Source organism: Vanacampus margaritifer, chromosome 20 (assembly GCF_051991255.1).
Source record: "Vanacampus margaritifer isolate UIUO_Vmar chromosome 20, RoL_Vmar_1.0, whole genome shotgun sequence".
Taxonomy (NCBI): Eukaryota; Metazoa; Chordata; class Actinopteri; order Syngnathiformes; family Syngnathidae; genus Vanacampus; species Vanacampus margaritifer.
In genome coordinates, this window is record NC_135451.1 from 13,058,165 (window position 1) to 13,075,644 (window position 17,480).

General features: G+C 38.1%; 1 protein-coding gene across 3 annotated transcripts in view; it reads left to right on the plus strand.

Moving 5' to 3' along the window:
* Nucleotides 1-17,480, plus strand: part of LOC144040760 (uncharacterized) — a 68,965-nt gene that overhangs the window by 12,723 nt on the left and 38,762 nt on the right. For all 3 annotated transcript variants that reach the window (XR_013289834.1, XR_013289835.1, XM_077555204.1), the window contains exon 3: nt 15,361-15,455. Coding sequence is in view for 1 of the 3 variants with exons in the window: in XM_077555204.1 (XP_077411330.1) it covers nt 15,361-15,455 (95 nt within the window). In the remaining 2 variants the exon portion in view is untranslated. The remainder of the gene's footprint in view (nt 1-15,360; nt 15,456-17,480) is intronic.

Below are 17,480 nucleotides of genomic sequence, written 5' to 3' on the forward strand. Positions count from 1 at the left end.
CGCCTCCCAAACAGCCAATCGGCGTCCTCGCTCATCAACAGCTGACTGTTCAGGTTACTTTCTCCACTAATCACAGTGAAGAAGACCAATATTTTGTCATTTATCATATTTTATATTTTACCAGACTGTTACAACCTATTATGGGACATATAATGGATGGTGATTTAAAAAAAAATAAAAAAAAATCACATAAAATCTGTGTTACCTGTTATTTGCTAAGTTAGCATGCTATAAGCTATAAATTAGCATGCTGCTAAGTTAGCTTAGCGAGTGCTACAATTTATGACCATAAGTATGGCTTGTATCGTGTTATTGTGTCCATCTTTATAAAGTATTGGAATCTAATGTAGTTACTTTTAAAATCTACTAAGCAGTCAAGTAGATAAATTACTTGTAATAATATTACTTTGTTTACGCTAGTAATAATTAATCACATTATCGTGATCACCTTATTTCACCTCTATGTGGGCCTTGTCCGGTTTAATGTTTAGCATCATGTTTCCAAAGACACCTGTTGCTGGAAAAAAAAAAAAAGAAGTGTCTGTGTCTACCCCATTCCAGCTATCTATCAATCTATCTATTGTCTATCTATCTACCTGGCAAGCTATCTAGCCAGCTGTCTTACCTGTTCTACCTATCGATCAAGCTATCACCTACTTACGGGATCAAGCCAGTGATGCAAATAACAATAACAAGACATAAAAAAAAGAAAAAAAAAGAAGCTGAAGTGAAAGTAGGGCATTTTACGTAGCTTGTTTGGGTAGTTGCAGGTCATGTGACACCAGTGCAGCGTGCAGCAATGCTACGAGTGAGCCGCTTCATACAAGCCACCAGCAGATGGCGCACACACATTATAGCAAATAAAATAACCACCAGTAAATACAAATGAAAAGATAAAGTAAATAAAAATAAGCAAACATGGGGAAAATATTTATGAAAAATATGACTGAAAAAAACTCATTTGAAAATAAACACAAATAAATACTAACACATGCAAAAATATGGATTAATAATACAAAAACAATGATAGTATGTTTAACTAGATTTCACAGCTTTTTAAGTGTTCCTCACATACAAATTTGACATCCATTTAAGGATTTTTTTTAATCCTTTACACTGATATTGATATTTTTCTGTAAGTGTTTGTGTATGTGTGTTATAAGTAGATTGTTACCAGGAAAGACTCCAGCATGTGGTTGTTGACAATAGCGTGCCAGAAAGGTCACAGAAAAGAGTGTGTGTGTGCAATCACTGACTACTGGAGTGTATATTACCCGCCGACGCTTATGCGATGTGTTCAGTACAGCGTGTACATTCACCGGACGCTTCATTAGGTACACCTGCTCAACTATGGGAGCTTTACTCTGGTAGACATGACACGCCTGTCAGAAAAGTTTCAAGATTGGTGTCACAAAAGATATTCAATTTCAGATTCAAACTACAAGTTTTCCCCTTCAAAGTACTCCCCCTGGTGGGTTTACCTTTTGTTTCCATAGCTGCTTCCCAGAGTGTTCCTCCAGTGAGGTATTGTCAGTGTGTGGGGGCCGGGTTGCGGCATAATAAACAACACTAAAGTCTAGCGCAGCATACTCGTTAGGCTCTTGCTTTCTGCTTTTACAAATATGTATTTTACTGAACAAAACCATTTAATGTAGCATTTAAAAATATATATATATTGTGGACCATACATGTTGCACATGTCAGAAACTACCACCTTTTAATTGGGCTAAGACAATGACTCATTGGCATTCAAAAACTATTTTTCTAATTTGAAACACGTATTTTAAAGTTGTTATCGTTAGCTAATTTAGCATTTTTGTTAGCCAGGGCACAACTTGAGTAAATGTATGTTGATGTAGCAGTCAAGCTAACGCTAGCTAGCTTTTAAATGACATACAACATGTAACATTATTATTATTTTTTTAATATATATTTTATTTTATTTCTTTTTGTCCTCAAGGTAATAATAACAGTATTGCTGTGTTGCCACTTGGTAGCACTGTGGTGACAAATTCTTTGTCTAATTTGAAACACATATTTTTCAGTTCTTATCATTAGCTTATTTAGCATTTTTTGGTAGCCAGGGCACCACATGAGCAAATATATGCTAATGTAGCAGTCAAGCTAACGCTAACCAGCTTTTAAATGACATACAACACGTACCCCGGTAACATTATTTAAAAAAAATAAAAAAAATTGTATTTAATTTCTTTTGTGCTCAAGGTAATAATAACAGTATTGCTGTGTTGCCACTTGGTGGCACTGTGGTGACAAATTCTTTGTCTAATTTGAAACACATATTTTTCAGTTCTTATCATTAGCTTATTTAGCATTTTTTGTTAGCTAGGCCACAACATAAGCAAATATATGTTAATGTAGCAGTCAAGCTAACGCTAACCAGCTTTTAAATGACATACAACACGTACCCCGGTAACATTATTAAAAAAAAAAATTGTATTTAATTTCTTTTGTGCTCAAGGTAATAATAACAGTATTGCTGTGTTGCCACTTGGTGGCACTGTGGTGACAAATTCTTTGTCTAATTTGAAACCCATATTTTTCAGTTCTTATCATTAGCTTATTTAGCATTTTTTGTTAGCCAGGCCACAACATAAGCAAATATATGTTAATGTCGCAGTCAAGCTAACGCTAACCAGCTTTTAAATGACATACAACACGTACCCCGGTAACATTATTTAAAAAAAATAAATAATAATTGTATTTTATTTCTTTTGTGCTCAAGGTAATAATAACAGTATTGCTGTGTTGCCACTTGGTGGCACTGTGGTGACAAATTCTTTGTCTAATTTGAAACACATATTTTTCAGTTCTTATCATTAGCTTATTTAGCATTTTTTGTTAGCCAGGCCACAACATGAGCAAATATATGTTAATGTAGCAGTCAAGCTAATGCTAACCAGCTTTTAAATGACATACAACACGTACGCCAGTAACATTATTTAAAAAAATAAAATAAAATCATTGTATTTTATTTCTTTTGTGCTCAAGGTAATAATAACAGTATTGCTGTGTTGCCACTTGGTGGCACTGTGGTGACAAATTCTTTGTCTAATTTGAAACCCATATTTTTCAGTTCTTATCATTAGCTTATTTAGCATTTTTTGTTAGCCAGGCCACAACATGAGCAAATATATGTTAATGTAGCAGTCAAGCTAACGCTAACCAGCTTTTAAATGACATACAACACGTACCCCGGTAACATTATTTAAAAAAATAAATAAAATCATTTTATTTTATTTCTTTTGTCCTCAAGGTAATAATAACAGTATTGCTGTGTTGCCACTTGGTGGCACTTCGGTGAAAATTTTTTTGTCTAATTTGAAACACATATTTTTCAGTTCTTATCATTAGCTTATTTAGCATGTTAATGTAGCAGTCAAGCTAACGCTAACCAGCTTTTAAATCACATACAACACGTACCCCGGTAACATTATTAAAAAAAAAAAATTCTATTTTATTTCTTTTGTGCTCAAGGTAATAATAACATTATTGCTGTGTTGCCACTTGGTGGCACTGTGGTGAATTTTTTTTTGTCTAATTTGAAACACATATTTTTCAGTTCTTATCATTAGCTTATTTAGCATTTTTTGGTAGCCAGGGCACCACATGAGCAAATATATGTTAATGTAGCAGTCAAGCTAACGCTAACCAGCTTTTAAATGACATACAACACATACCCCGGTAACATTATTTAAAAAAATAAATAATAATAATTGTATTTTATTTATTTTGTGCTCAAGGTAATAATAACAGTATTGCTGTGTTGCCACTTGGTAGCACTGTGGTGACAAATTCTTTGTCTAATTTGAAACACATATTTTTCAGTTCTTATCATTAGCTTATTTAGCATTTTTTGGTAGCCAGGGCACCACATGAGCAATTATATGCTAATGTAGCAGTCAAGCTAACGCTAACCAGCTTTTAAATGACATACAACACGTACCCCAGTAACATTATTAAAAAAAAATTTTTTTAAATTTAATTTCTTTTGTGCTCAAGGTAATAATAACAGTATTGCTGTGTTGCCACTTGGTGGCAGTGTGGTGACAAATTCTTTGTCTAATTTGAAACACATATTTTTCAGTTCTTATCATTAGCTTATTTAGCATTTTTTGTTAGCCAGGCCACAACATAAGCAAATATATGTTAATGTAGCAGTCAAGCTAACGCTGGCTAGCTTTTAAATAACATGCAATATGTAACATAATTTTTTAAATTTTATATTTTATACAGTTTTACTAAATTGTTTTGCTTAAGGCAATAATAATGACAGTATTTCTGTCGTGACGTCGTTTGAAGTGAGTTAAGTGCAGTGCTGCCATCTTGTGACATTTATTTGCAATTACAGAATATCACAGGCTTCTTTTGCCATTTAATTATCAAAAAAACAACAACTTCTTTCTTACTTCGACAGACTGTGAGTACTTTTACCCTCTCTATCCATATGCTAGCCATGTTGTTATGTTGTAACTTCCGCACAACTTATACCCACATTTACACCTACACACACAGCGGCAGGACAAGCACTCGGTCATCAACCGCATCCTTTTAAAGCCAATTGTCTCTCCTTGTCCTAATAGATTTTCCGCTTTGCAGGGGGGACCACGAGCGAAAATGCAAATTCATCTATCCAGCGAGGCGGGCAATTATGACAAAAGTTCTCTTATGGTCTAATTGCGGATAATGGGAGAGTGAAACCGGGATGATAATTGACAGTAATATACATATCAAAAAGCTTGCTGTCAGTGTGAAGTGTGGCTGCTGACGTCAGCAGGTCTTGATTGGAAAAAGATCACCCAGTAACATGAAAAGAAATCTCCGATTTTTATTTTTAATATGTACACTTAAATGTGAGTAAATAAAAATACAATTAGCTCATGTTGGATAATATGTACATTTCAACGCCATTCAAAGGAGAGAAAAAAAATCATGGCATGGAGACATATCACTAAAACGATTTTTTGTTTTGTTTTTTTGCCCGAAGGCGAAAGCCACGATGCGCTTCATTTATCATCGTCGGCAAACATTGAGTGACGCGGGAGGTGGAAAAAAATGTGATGGTGAAAAAGGTGAAAAAATGTCAGCAGCCCCGTAATTGCGTTCCAAGTCCTTGAGATGGATGAAAATGAACGGGCACACTTTTAAAATGCTTTCAAACTGCGAGAAGGCAGCGACGCCCTTTAAATGTTATTAACAGATCAAACAGATTCACTGTCACACTTTGGAAAATTGAAAATGAAGTTCTCTGGGGGCATTGGGGGGGTGGGGGGCTTATTAGATTGCAAGTTTGGTGCTAAATAACAGTTTGCTGCAGTGTATTTTATTCATGAAAGCCAACAAGGTCAATTGGAGAAATCCTTGGCAAAGCTGGAACACATCTGCTTGAATAAAAAATAAATAAAAAAACATACAATGCGATGTAATACAAGGACAAGGTTAACCTGCAGTCAAATTTTCTTCCCTCTAATAACTAAAATATTAAACAGGATGGATGATTTAGTCCACATGGGAAGCGGAAGTGTCTTGAGAAATGGTGCAGGCGGAACTAATAACTATAATGAGAGCGCTAATCCATTTAGGTGTGTGTGTGTGTGTGTGTGTGTGTGTGTGTGGGGGGGGGGGGGGGGGTACTAGTAGTGATTGACACCCTCCCCTATGAAAACATTCATCCTGAGCCATCTTGTAGGGATCAAATCACAAAAGTCAGAAATGGTATGTCATATTTTGATTTCGTTACCCCTTTACTAGCCAGCTAGCTGCCTAGCTAGCTCCCATGTAGCTTGTTTACCTACTTGAGCCTCTGATGCTAGCTAGCTAGCTTGTTAGCTCCCATGGAGCTCGTTTACCTACTTGAGCCTCTGATGCTAGCTAGCTAGCTAGCTAGCTCCCTAGCAGGTAAACAAGCTCCATGGGAGCTAGCTAGCATCAGGGGCTAAAGCCAAACGGTGGTAGGATTTTGACTTTCTGGATCTGGATTTTTCACCTCTGCTGCCGCACACAGGAAAAGGAAATAGGTCTTCTGAAATGAGAGAGTCGAATCAATCTCAATATTTACTCATCCAAAACTAATGGGCGTTGTTGAAAGTGGAAAGTTCAAGTGGGAGGGCTGACATTTGTGTCCTCCAGATAGATGATTGTCCGGCCAAAAAACATTTAGCTGAACATTGAATGTATTTATTTATTTATTTTTAAACTTTCTTCTCATGTTAAACTTAAACTGACTTTAACTCATTCACTTGCAGCCATTTTCACTGAAGCAACCCCCTTCGCTCGGGGATGTTTTACTGGATTTTGACTGATTTCGCAAGGTCCACAGAATATTCTGTTCCATTTCTATAAAAAAAAAATGAAACCTACTAAAAGAAAGGTTGGAGTCTATTCTTTCATCAGGAAAAAAAAGTACATTTCTATCTGTTTCCATTTTGCCGCAATTAGCATTAGAATATAGCTAAGTTTCATCATTATTCACAAATCTGTGGGGGAAAGAGCTTTTTGCAACTTGGCCCTGGTTGATCTCTGCTGCCACTTCCTGTCCGTTTTTGTAATAACTACCGTTGCTTTAAGCCACCTCTTCAGTTCAGAGGCTGCATCAAAGCCTTCTGTATGCTCTAGCATAAAAAATATATATATATTTTTTTTTTTTGGGGGGGGGGGCAAATGAGTTTAATATAATATTATTGTGACTTTATTTTTGAAAGAAAAATATAAGTCATATTTTTCTTGAAATTTAAGATTTCACTTTGTTTAATTAGCGTCAAGGCTATGAGGGGCTCTTCTGGATTTCCACGCTCGCTTTTTACATTTCCCAGCATGCCCCACGTGAGGCAACAGGTGCACAAATGTTCTACTTTTGATCTCCACGCAGAGTGCCGTGCTGTGATGATCTCAAGCTCGCCCGCCTTTGATTCATCCGCCGACCTACCGTCTATTTTAGGGGCCATCTATTCGCCCGGCTCGATTGTTTTTTCTTTTTTTTTTCTCTCGGCGCGTTTTAAAAAGATCTCACACCCGCCTACACAAACGCTCTTTGATTCAAAGAGAGGCATCGCAGGAATTCATCCAGCAGGGAAAGGCGAAGATCTCTGCGGTGATTTCCGTCCGTCTTTCTCGACACCACCTCCTGAATAAACTGATTAGTGGATAGCTGAAATGCTCTGCCATAAGAAAGATGTGAAATAAAATTTGCAGTTCGATCAATCATATTGCATTCAACGGAGAAGGTCCTGCTCCACAAACGTCTTACCTGTCTATTAGTTGTCCTCAAAGCTTGAGTAGTTTTGATTTGTTTTGGTTTTATTTGACACTTGACGGGGTTTCACATGAGAATGTTTTAAATTGTGTTGGACCCGAATGCACCTGCAATGTGTCCGGCGGGTTTATATGCAAATGACCTGGCTCAAGATCAGTCCGTTTTGCATATTTGGCAACGTCGGCATCCGTCTTGGTCGCCCGCCCCACTTTTTGGCAACGTCTCTCGTGAAACATGTCGGCACTGAGCCCCAAAGGTGTGAAGACACTCGCGGCGATTGAATGGCTCATGCTCGGTTCATGTTAGCCTACATATGCTAACAGTGCTGCATTTTAACCATATTTGTATATATTTTTTTGCAGCGTGAAATGATGAGATATTATTATCACTGTATGACAATTTCTATATTATTTTTATATGGACCCGTTTTTAACTCATTCAAACCCAAAAACGTCTAAATACGTTTAAAAAAATATTTTGTCCTTCACTCCCAAAAACGCATTTATACGTTTAACTCTTTGACTGCCAGACGTTTTCAGAAAAGGGATGCCGATTTTAAGCATTTTGACTGATCTTTCAAGGTCCATAGAAAATTATGTGTTTGGACTATGGAAACACACATACTGCCAAAAAAAGATTGGACTCTCATCTTCCATCAGAAAAAAAAGTTTGTTTCTACCTTATTCCGTTTTTGAGTAATCAACAATAGAAAATGGTTAGTTTCACCTGTTTTGAAAAAAAAACGTCTTTTAACGTCTTTGGCACTCCTCCATAGGATTTTACTAAACGTTATTTAACGTTTTTGGCAGTCAAAGAGTTAAAAAATAAAATTAAAAAAAATGTTTTTTTTTTATGCTAGAACATACAGAAGGATTTGACGTAGCCTCTGACCTGAACAGGTTGCTTAAAGCACTGGTAGTTATTGCAAAAATACCGCCAGCAGGTGGCAGCAGAGTATAAGAGATCAACCAGGGCCATTTTGCAACAAGCTCTTTTCCCCAGTGTTTTAAACAGGTTTGTGAATAATAATAAAACTTGACTGCTGCATAACGGAAAACAGAAATAGCAATAGAATACAATACTAACCCTAACCCTAACCCCGAGCGAAGGGGGTTGCTTCAGTGAAAATGGCAGGGACTTCAACACTATTCTGACAATTTTTCTTTTAGTAAAAGCTAAACAAAGAAAAGTCTAATGGATTGTTCAAAAAAAAAATTATGCCATAGTTAAGACATACAATAAGATATGACAATAAGCAGTCATTGATGAAGTGGGGACACCGCGTCGCCCTTATTGTTTCTAGCTGAAAACAAAACAAACCTCACGAGAAGCTAATGTGCATTAAAGAGCCTCATTAGCGGCATATTTGCACAAATTGCATCTTTTGTCACAGATGTTTGACAAATGTGAATATTTGGCACCCGTGTGTGCGCGAGCGAGAGAGTGAGTGTCTACACATGCAAAAAATTGGGCACCTCGACGGTTTTCATCTTGTTTCTGGGCGGTGACTTGTGAAATTGACGGTGCATTTTTCAGCATCCAATCTGCTGTCACAAATATTCATTGTTTGCCTCGCCATTTTCTTTTCCGTGTTCCCGCTTTAGAACGAAAAAGCCTTTCCGACAGTCAGCAGATGAGGTGGAAATGGATCGCAAGCGGCTTAATGAAGAGTAGCGCGGAATTCCTGCTTCCCAGGTCATGTGCTAAGTAGAAATTGGCAAAGCTACGGCAGATTGTCCTAAAAAAATATATATGTAAAAAAGCATACCTGTCAAACAGGGACACACTCAAAATATTTGATTATAATGGCCGACAGCTGGCTGTTTACACGCACTGAACATTAGCGAGAGTTACCAAATGTTGTGCTTCTTTTTTTTTTTCTTGTTCATTCGGTAATCTTACCGATGTCATCATCGTTGGATCTGATTATTTTTCAATATTTTATCATCTTTCACACCTTTACATAATTTTACAGGTTTTGAATCCCCCCCACCCCCCTCATTTTTTGTCATAGAATTAGCCTTGTCTAAAGTGCTAACTACTGTAGTGTTGATGTATGTGGAGGAATCGTCCACACGTGGGATTAAATGTTCCGTTTTTACTGAATATCGTTCGATTAAAAAGAAAGCAAAATACATTTGTTGCTATTTTTTTTTTCTTTGTTTTACTGGTTTTAATTCCATTATTTTTCACAACCTTTGTTGTACCTTTAGCCTGGTTTTCCAAAGTGCTAACTAGTCCGGCTATAATTGGATCGGAACATATTTCCATATTTTTTTATCTCTTTTCATTTTTTTTTTTTTAACCATTATACAATTGTTTGTTTCTTCTTAGACTATTTCTACGAAGCACTAACTAGCTTGGATACAAAAAAAAATAATAATAAAAAAAATCAGTTGAATATCTTTCAACATTTTGCACTCCCCCCAATTTAATTTAACCTTTTTTCATGTTTTAATTTGTTTTTGTTGTTGTTGTTTTTTGCACTGCTTGTAGCTATAGCCTTGTTGGACTAAATAAGTGGAATAACTTTCAACATATCTTTTTATTTCCATATCTTTCCACCTTTTTGTTTTTAGATTTGTTTGTTGTAGCATTAGCCTAATTGTCCAAAGTGCTATAACATTGCTAGCTGAGGGCTACAAAGAAAAACAAATTTCCCTCTTTATACAACACACATAGAATGTGAAAAACAAAGTTCCACTTTCACCCATCATTTTATTCACAGAAATTGGCAACAATTCTTCGTTGCTTTCAAATTAACAGCTCATTTTGCACTGTCCAACATGGTCCAAGGACACAGGCCAGCGCTTTTTACGCTACATGGTGAGATGATGTTGGAAAGTACATCCGATGGGATAGGGCACCCCAGATCTAAGTGGAATTTATTGGCCCGGACTTTGCGCGCCCTGACATTACTACCGGAGCAATTATGTCGGACCATTAGCAGCCCTAAGTGAGATGGAACTGCTCATTAGGCAAATGGTGTCAGCGAGGGGCAGATTGTTTTCACCTTGTGAATTATTCTATCTATCTATCTATCTATCTATCTATCTATCTATCTATCTATCTATCTATCTAGCTATCTAGCTATCTGGCTAGCTATCTAGCTAGCTATCTAGCTTGCTTTCTATCTATCTAGCTAGCTATTTAGCTCGCTAGCTATCTTCAATAGCCCGCTATCTATCCATCTCTTCGTCTATCCTTCCTTCCTTTTTTCCTTCTTCCGTACTTACTTACTTACTTACTTCTCTGTCCGGGTGTATGTTTAGCTAGCTATATAGCTATCTAGCTACAAAGCGATTAAGCTTTCTAGCTACATAGCTATCTAGCTTTCTAGCTACGCAGTGATCTAGCGCTCTAGCTACATAGCGATATAGTTATCTAGCTACATAGCTATCTAGCTATAATATTATGATTAATAATCAAAAATAGTGGCGGAAATAGAGGGCCCCAAGCTCATATTTTGCGTCGGTCCTAGTGGAGGCGTGGTAGCTTGCATTCGAGCAAATTTTCCCTGTGAGCAAACACTTGTCGACAATTTTTTTTGACAGGTTTATGTCGCTGACATGATCACGTTTGAAGACAGTTTCAGCGCTCTCACGATGATTAGAATTCGCCGCGTAGTGAAGACATCTCTGAGAATTCTCGACGTTCAAACGGGCTGTCGAGGCAAGATGCTTCACGCGACCCCCTGTCATTATTATGAAAGCTGACAGTGGGAAGTGACTCCCAGCAGTGAGCGTACACAGCGGGAGAATGCGCGAAAGGCTGGCAAACGTAGCCCGAAAACATCCGTTTATTGATATCAACTCACACGTCTTTTCATTAATGACTTCATTTGGATTCAGATCAGAGCAGATGTTGGAACGGGATCAATTATACATCGGCTTGTAATCCCGAATGACTTGAACTCATTGCAGTGAATCTGTTTAGTAGGAATTCAAACAAAATTTGCTCAGGTGGCGGCCATTTTGGTATTTGAAAATGACATTAGAGTTGCTCAGGGCTTAAGTAACAACCAATCATGGCTCATCTGTTTTTATTCGAGTTTGGTCATGTGACATTTGCAAGCAGAGGTGGCAAATCCAGGTCCAGAAAGTAAAAACCCTGCCACAGTTTGGCTTTAGCCCCAGGTACTAGCTAGCTAGCTAGCTCCCAGGTACTAGCTAGCTAGCTAGCTCCCCAGGTAGTAGCTAGCTAGCTAGCTCCCCAGGTAGTAGCTAGCTAGCTAGCTCCCCAGGTTGCTTCCCAGGTACTAGCTAGCTAGCTTCCCAGGTACTAGCTTGCTAGCTAGCTCCCCAGGTACTAGCTAGCTAGCTTCCCAGGTACTAGCTAGCTAGCTAGCTCCCCAGGTACTAGCTAGCTAGCTCCCCAGGTACTAGCTAGCTAGCTAGCTCCCCAGGTAGTAGCTAGCTAGCTAGCTCCCCAGGTACTAGCTAGCTAGCTCCCCAGGTACTAGCTAGCTAGCTCCCCAGGTGCTAGCTAGCTAGCTACCCAGTTGCTAGCTAGCTAGCTCCCCGGGTGCTTGTTTACCAGCTAGGGAGCTAGCTAGCTAGCATGAGGGGCTAAAGCCAAACTGTGGCAGGGTTTTTACTTTCTGGACCTGGATTTTGCCATCTGTTAGCAAGCCGAGCCGTGATTGGTCGTTACCCGAGCCACGAGTGTGATGTCATTTTCAGTCAACAATAACTAGCAAAATGGCCGTGTTTAGAAATGCGTGGGCTCATACAACAAATTGTAAGACATTTTTGGGGTTGACTTCCCATACGTACCCAATGCAGGTGTACCTAATGTTATGTCCAACGCGGCTATGTATGCCAACAAAAGCTTCTTGGAGCGCCGCCAAAAACCGAGAAGCCATTAAAGCGAGGCCGACATGTTTTAACGTAATGAAAAAGGAACATTTGATGACTTTCACCTTGCCGGCGAACGGCGTCACTCGACAAGCGCACTCGCATGCGCGGCACTTGGATTTTGTTTTTACGCCCTGCGATGACATTATGTACAAAGTTATCCCCGGCGAACGCCCGCACACGCCGTTCACTTGAGCTAATGGGCTCCCGCGTGTGTGTGTGTGTGTGTGTGTTTGTGTGTGTCCACTCAGCACTTTCCGTCGCTGCCTACCTGAATGATCAATATGTGAATTAGCCTGGCAGAGGACGCTAAGCGCAGCTCAGATGACAATATCAATAACGCTCATAGAAACGGATGGATTTCTCCTTTTCTTTTTATGTTTATTGGTCCGTTTCATGAGGTCGAGTGCGCTGTTTGTTGTTTTAATGCGAGAGGAGCGAAGCTAATGGCCGCTAGCTAACCCACGAGGCTTTTTTTCTTTGCTTTCTCTCTTAAAGGGAGTACAAGGAGGTGTAATTATTTCCCGTACAAGTTGAGCCCATTAGAATTCTATTGTTAACCCAATATTTTCTGGAAAAAATATACAAGGAAAATATAAATAAAAATATTTCTATATTTGAAATGTCAATAAAATAAATAAATAAATAAATAATTTAATTTAATTCACTTTTTTTTTTTTTTTTTTTTTTTTTTAAATCTGCTTGTTTGAGTTGAGTTGAGCTCTAAAATTGCTCCTAATTTTGCTGTTATATTTTCATAGTTAAGCACAATATAAATAAATAAGTAAAAAAAATATTTGAAATGTCAAAATGTTTTTTTTGGGTTAATTATATATATTTTTTTACTTGCTTGAATTGTGTTCTCAATGTTTTGCTCCCAGGTTTAAAGCAAAAAAAAAAAAAAAAAAAGAGACTGTACTTGAATGTTGCCATTAATGTTCATGTATTATTCACTAAGAAATAAAAAAATAAGTACAAACCAAAACAAAACATACCTTTATGTGTATCTGGCTGCTCCCTTGGCCAACACTGTCAAGTTTTATGTAAATGGCTTCAGTCGTTTTTCTATAAGGCCAATGAAAACAAAAGCCCCTCGGCAGATGGCAAAATAACAAAAGCTGCATGCGAAATGCAAATACGTAAAAATCTCCTTTGTAATGGCTTACTTCCTGTCCTCTCGTCATGTTTTGCCCAAGTATCAGCCATTAGTGGGTTTCATTAAAGCGGGCGCCGCTATCATTATACTAATTCAACAATTGCGACATTTGTGAGCTGTGAAAAGAAGTGGAAGAGCAATCAGCTGGCTTAATGCAAGTTCATCACCGCAGGTATTCCAAAACGATGGCGCCGATAAAAACGACTTACGGAGATGCTCCTTGCCAAAGTAAATGGATATAAATATCTTCAATTGGGAAAAAAAGAAAGAAAAAAATAGACATACAAGTTCAGCCTCCCGTGCTGTGTTCCTTCCACAACATACCATAGCAACAAGCTGTTGCTATCCTCCACTTAGTAAAGTTGCAGCGTGCCAGTGAGAAAGGGAATCAAACCATATCGGTTGACCGCAAGCATCACAAAACTTTGTTGTCATTCATATAAAAATTAAAAAAAAAAAAAAAAAAAAACATCTCGCCGTAATTTCACACCACAACAAAAAAAGGATGACGTGGTTTTGTTTGGGTTTGTGCCAAATGGTTATTTGATGAATACTTAGGCGGCACGGTGCCCTAGTGGTTAGCATGTCTGCCTCATGATTTTTAATCAAATGTGTTTGTTGTAAATGACGTTTTACGTCAACAACTCCAAAATAAAACAAAAATTTACCAGTAAGTAAAAATAAAGCAAAATGGTCAAATTTATTTTGCCTTTTTTTTTTTTTTTCATTTACTTTGGCTTGACTACAACAAAACTAAAGAAGAAACTTTCATATGGCTTCCAGCTATATTGGAATTGTTCCAAAATATGCAAATAATCTGCACTTTATTTACTACTATTTGCAGAAACACACCATCTCCTGAGTTTTATCCGGACACCCACTGAAGTTCCAAACAGGATTGCTTGCCCAGTAATAAACGACTTTCGGCGCCGCAACCCGTTGAGGGAGCTTTTTGGCGGGGCGGAGCAAACGGCGCCACCTGTTTCGCCCAGGCTTGCACAACAGGAGGAGCTTGACTAACGATCTAAATCAGGCTGTGATTTATGACGGGAATCTGCGACCCGTCTAAGCGGCAGAGTTACAGTTATTTAATTTGAATGATGAAAATGTCATGTTTATTTTCAGTTTTGTTTACTCCCTGTCATGTTTTCCTTGTGTGTTCCCCTTGTCTTGTCATTTCCTGTTTTATTGTGAAAAGTCTACTCCTCTCGTTTCTGGTCACTTGCTCTTCCTCGTGTGGTGTCTGTGCCAACCCTGATTGTGTCCACCTGTGTCCCCATCACCCTCATGTGTCATCCAATCAGTGCCCTCAGCCAGGTGTGTCTTGTCATGTCATTAGTGTTGGTGTTGTATTTAGTCGGTTGTCTCCCCCCTGTCTGTGTCGGTTCATTTTTGCTGTTGCCACGTTCGTAAGTCTTTCGCCACGTCACGCTGACTCTTCGCCTGATCAGGATCCATGTCATGTTGTTAGTCTCGCCTTAGTTGTTTTTTCATGTTTTGCTTCAGGTTTTGTTAGTTCCATTTGTTTTGTACTTTGAAGTTAGCCTTTTTTTTGATTAGATATTAAAACCTCTTTTGGACTGCACCTCTGCCTCCTTGCTCTGCCTTCCCGCATCTGGGTCCTAAAGCCCCACCTCACTGTCAGAAAATATTTTTCATTTTATCCTTACTGATGCAAATTGTCGCTGCTATGTGAAAAACACTTATGCCCATTTTTGTCTTTTTATTTTTTATTTTATTTTTTTACATTTTTATCTTTTAGGGATGAAACTGAATGCAGACATCCCCAAAAAGTTAAAAAAAAAATATATATTTTTTTTTTAATTGGACATGTTTGTGTAACACTAAATCAAGTTTTTATCATGTCCTTGATATTTAAGAAGACTTGATGTTCCATAATTAATCAATATCCGATTGAAGCGAATTGAATTGAATCGGGAAAAATCGAAATCGAATCGATTGAGGGGAATTCAAATCGATACCCAGGCCTAGTATATATAAATATATGTATATACAGTATGTAGCTAAATACTATATATACACGTTGTATTGATACATCTCTAACCTGTGTGACAAAGGTTCTCCTGCCGCCCGCCGCCGCCGCCGCCGCCATGGCAACGGAGCACGAGGAAGCTCGTCTTCAATCACCTGCCTGCGCCGCGACTCTCCTCCAGTGAGTTGACTTCCACCTCTTATTATAATGTCGATGACAAACAAGCGGCGAGGCTCCCCCTTTAATTGAGCTCAGCTTGACCAAACTTGCTCTTGCAGTCGTTTATCGGTGTAAAAATTATTATTATTATTATTTTTATTTTTTATTTTTTTTTAAAGTTTACAGACAACGGAACGAAAACACAACCTTGTGCTTAGAATTAAGGTAGTCAGATTATAATTTTCAATTTAAAATGAATCCACCGCGCAATCCTTTTTTTTGTACACATTTTTCACCTTATTAGTTATTAATAGGCTAATTAAACGCATCCTCATTGAACACGGTAGGTCAGCACAAGAACATCTGCTTCATCCGCTTGCCACGCTTCCCCGCTCGGAATCTTATCAAGTATTCATGACCTGCTGGAGTGCAGTAAAAGAGGTCAGGGAGAGGAACAATAGGCACGCAAATAAAACGGTTCCCGCGTATCCACGCGACTTTTAAAAATAGAAAGTTATAAAAGAAGACTGATTTCTCTGAGAGGCACTTTGGAATTTTGATGATAGGGTTCTTCTTCTCTCGTTTCGCGTTCTGATTTCAAAAGACATGATTAAAGTGTCCAAATGTCAAGAAGTGAGAAGAAGATAATGATGTCACTTTTTTTTTTTTAAAAAGTTCCAGACAAATGAAAAGGGGAAATGGTTTGCATACAAAACAGTGGTGACTTGAAAAGCCTCATTGGAAGAATTTAGTGGAATTTTTGCAAGAAATCTACAGCTTGAATTAAGCACTCGGTCTCTTATTAGAAAATGTATTCGACTCCATAAAAAAGAAAATGTATTCACTATGTATGTAGCCCTCGCAAAATGCTAACGTGTGGCAAGCTTCGCCAGCTAAGCTAACCAAGCTAGCTGAGGTTATTACAGGCCCGCGTGTGCGATTACGCTAGCGTATGGAATTCAGCCGCGTAAGCTCGCATGGCCGCCAGCGACCCTCCGTCTAAATCTGTTTAGTCGAGCCGCGTTTCCATCCGTGCAAAAAAAAAAAAAAAAACGCCAGCTGGCAAAAGGCTGCGGCGGCGAGATAGCACGTGCTCGTGGCGCTTTATTAAATCTCCCCGAAGCGATGGAGGAACGCCGGGCATTAAAATGGACTCTTATCTCAAGTGAAAGGCCTCTCGTCGGGAACGTCTCCATCCAAAAGTGTGTCGTTCCAACTTATGAAAGCCTCCATCTTGAGTTGAAATTCATGTTTAACAATGCATGCTAATTTCAGTTGAATTCCTCTGTAAAGCCTTTGTCTGATGTTCTCGTGAGAAGATGGTAGGATTTTGTACAAAAATGCATTTGCCATTTTTTTTAGTTATACAATTGTCAGAAATGTTAATAAGTTTAAGTACCATTGATCTAGAAGCATTTTGTACATTATTGGCCCGTAATTAGTAGGTAAAACCTTCTTCTTCTTTTTTTCTCAAAATGAAAACTTATGCTAAATGCTTTTACGTTGTAGCAAGCAATACAATATATTTTATACAACAATGAAAACTCCCTCGTTTGTGAAAAAAGAAACGATTCTAAGAAAAAAAAAAAAGTAATAATTAAAAAAAATCGGTTTATCGTTAAAGTTTCAATATTTTAAGAACTTTATGATTACACCAAAATAAATGAAAACTACTCATGTTTTGGAGACACCAAACAAGGCCAACAATGAAAATGATAAATTTCTGGAAACCTTCTGGAAAATCATTTGTCTAGTCTGTGTGGTTCAAATTGGTGGAATTTGGATTACATCGCTAGGAAAAGTTAGTTTTTGAGGAACCCCTGGAAATTGACCAAATTTCAAAATGTGGCAAATTTAATAAATAGTGCCATTCATCTGTCTAAAATATACGCAGTACTTTTATATATTTTTTATGAACTCCTCCAACTGACCTTAATGACCTCAATGACAGACTCGATGTGCATTTTCGGGCATGGGTTCTTAAGACTTTTTTGTGGGTCCACTCATGATAAACCTGCCTACCAAGTTTCATGTTGCAAAATGAAA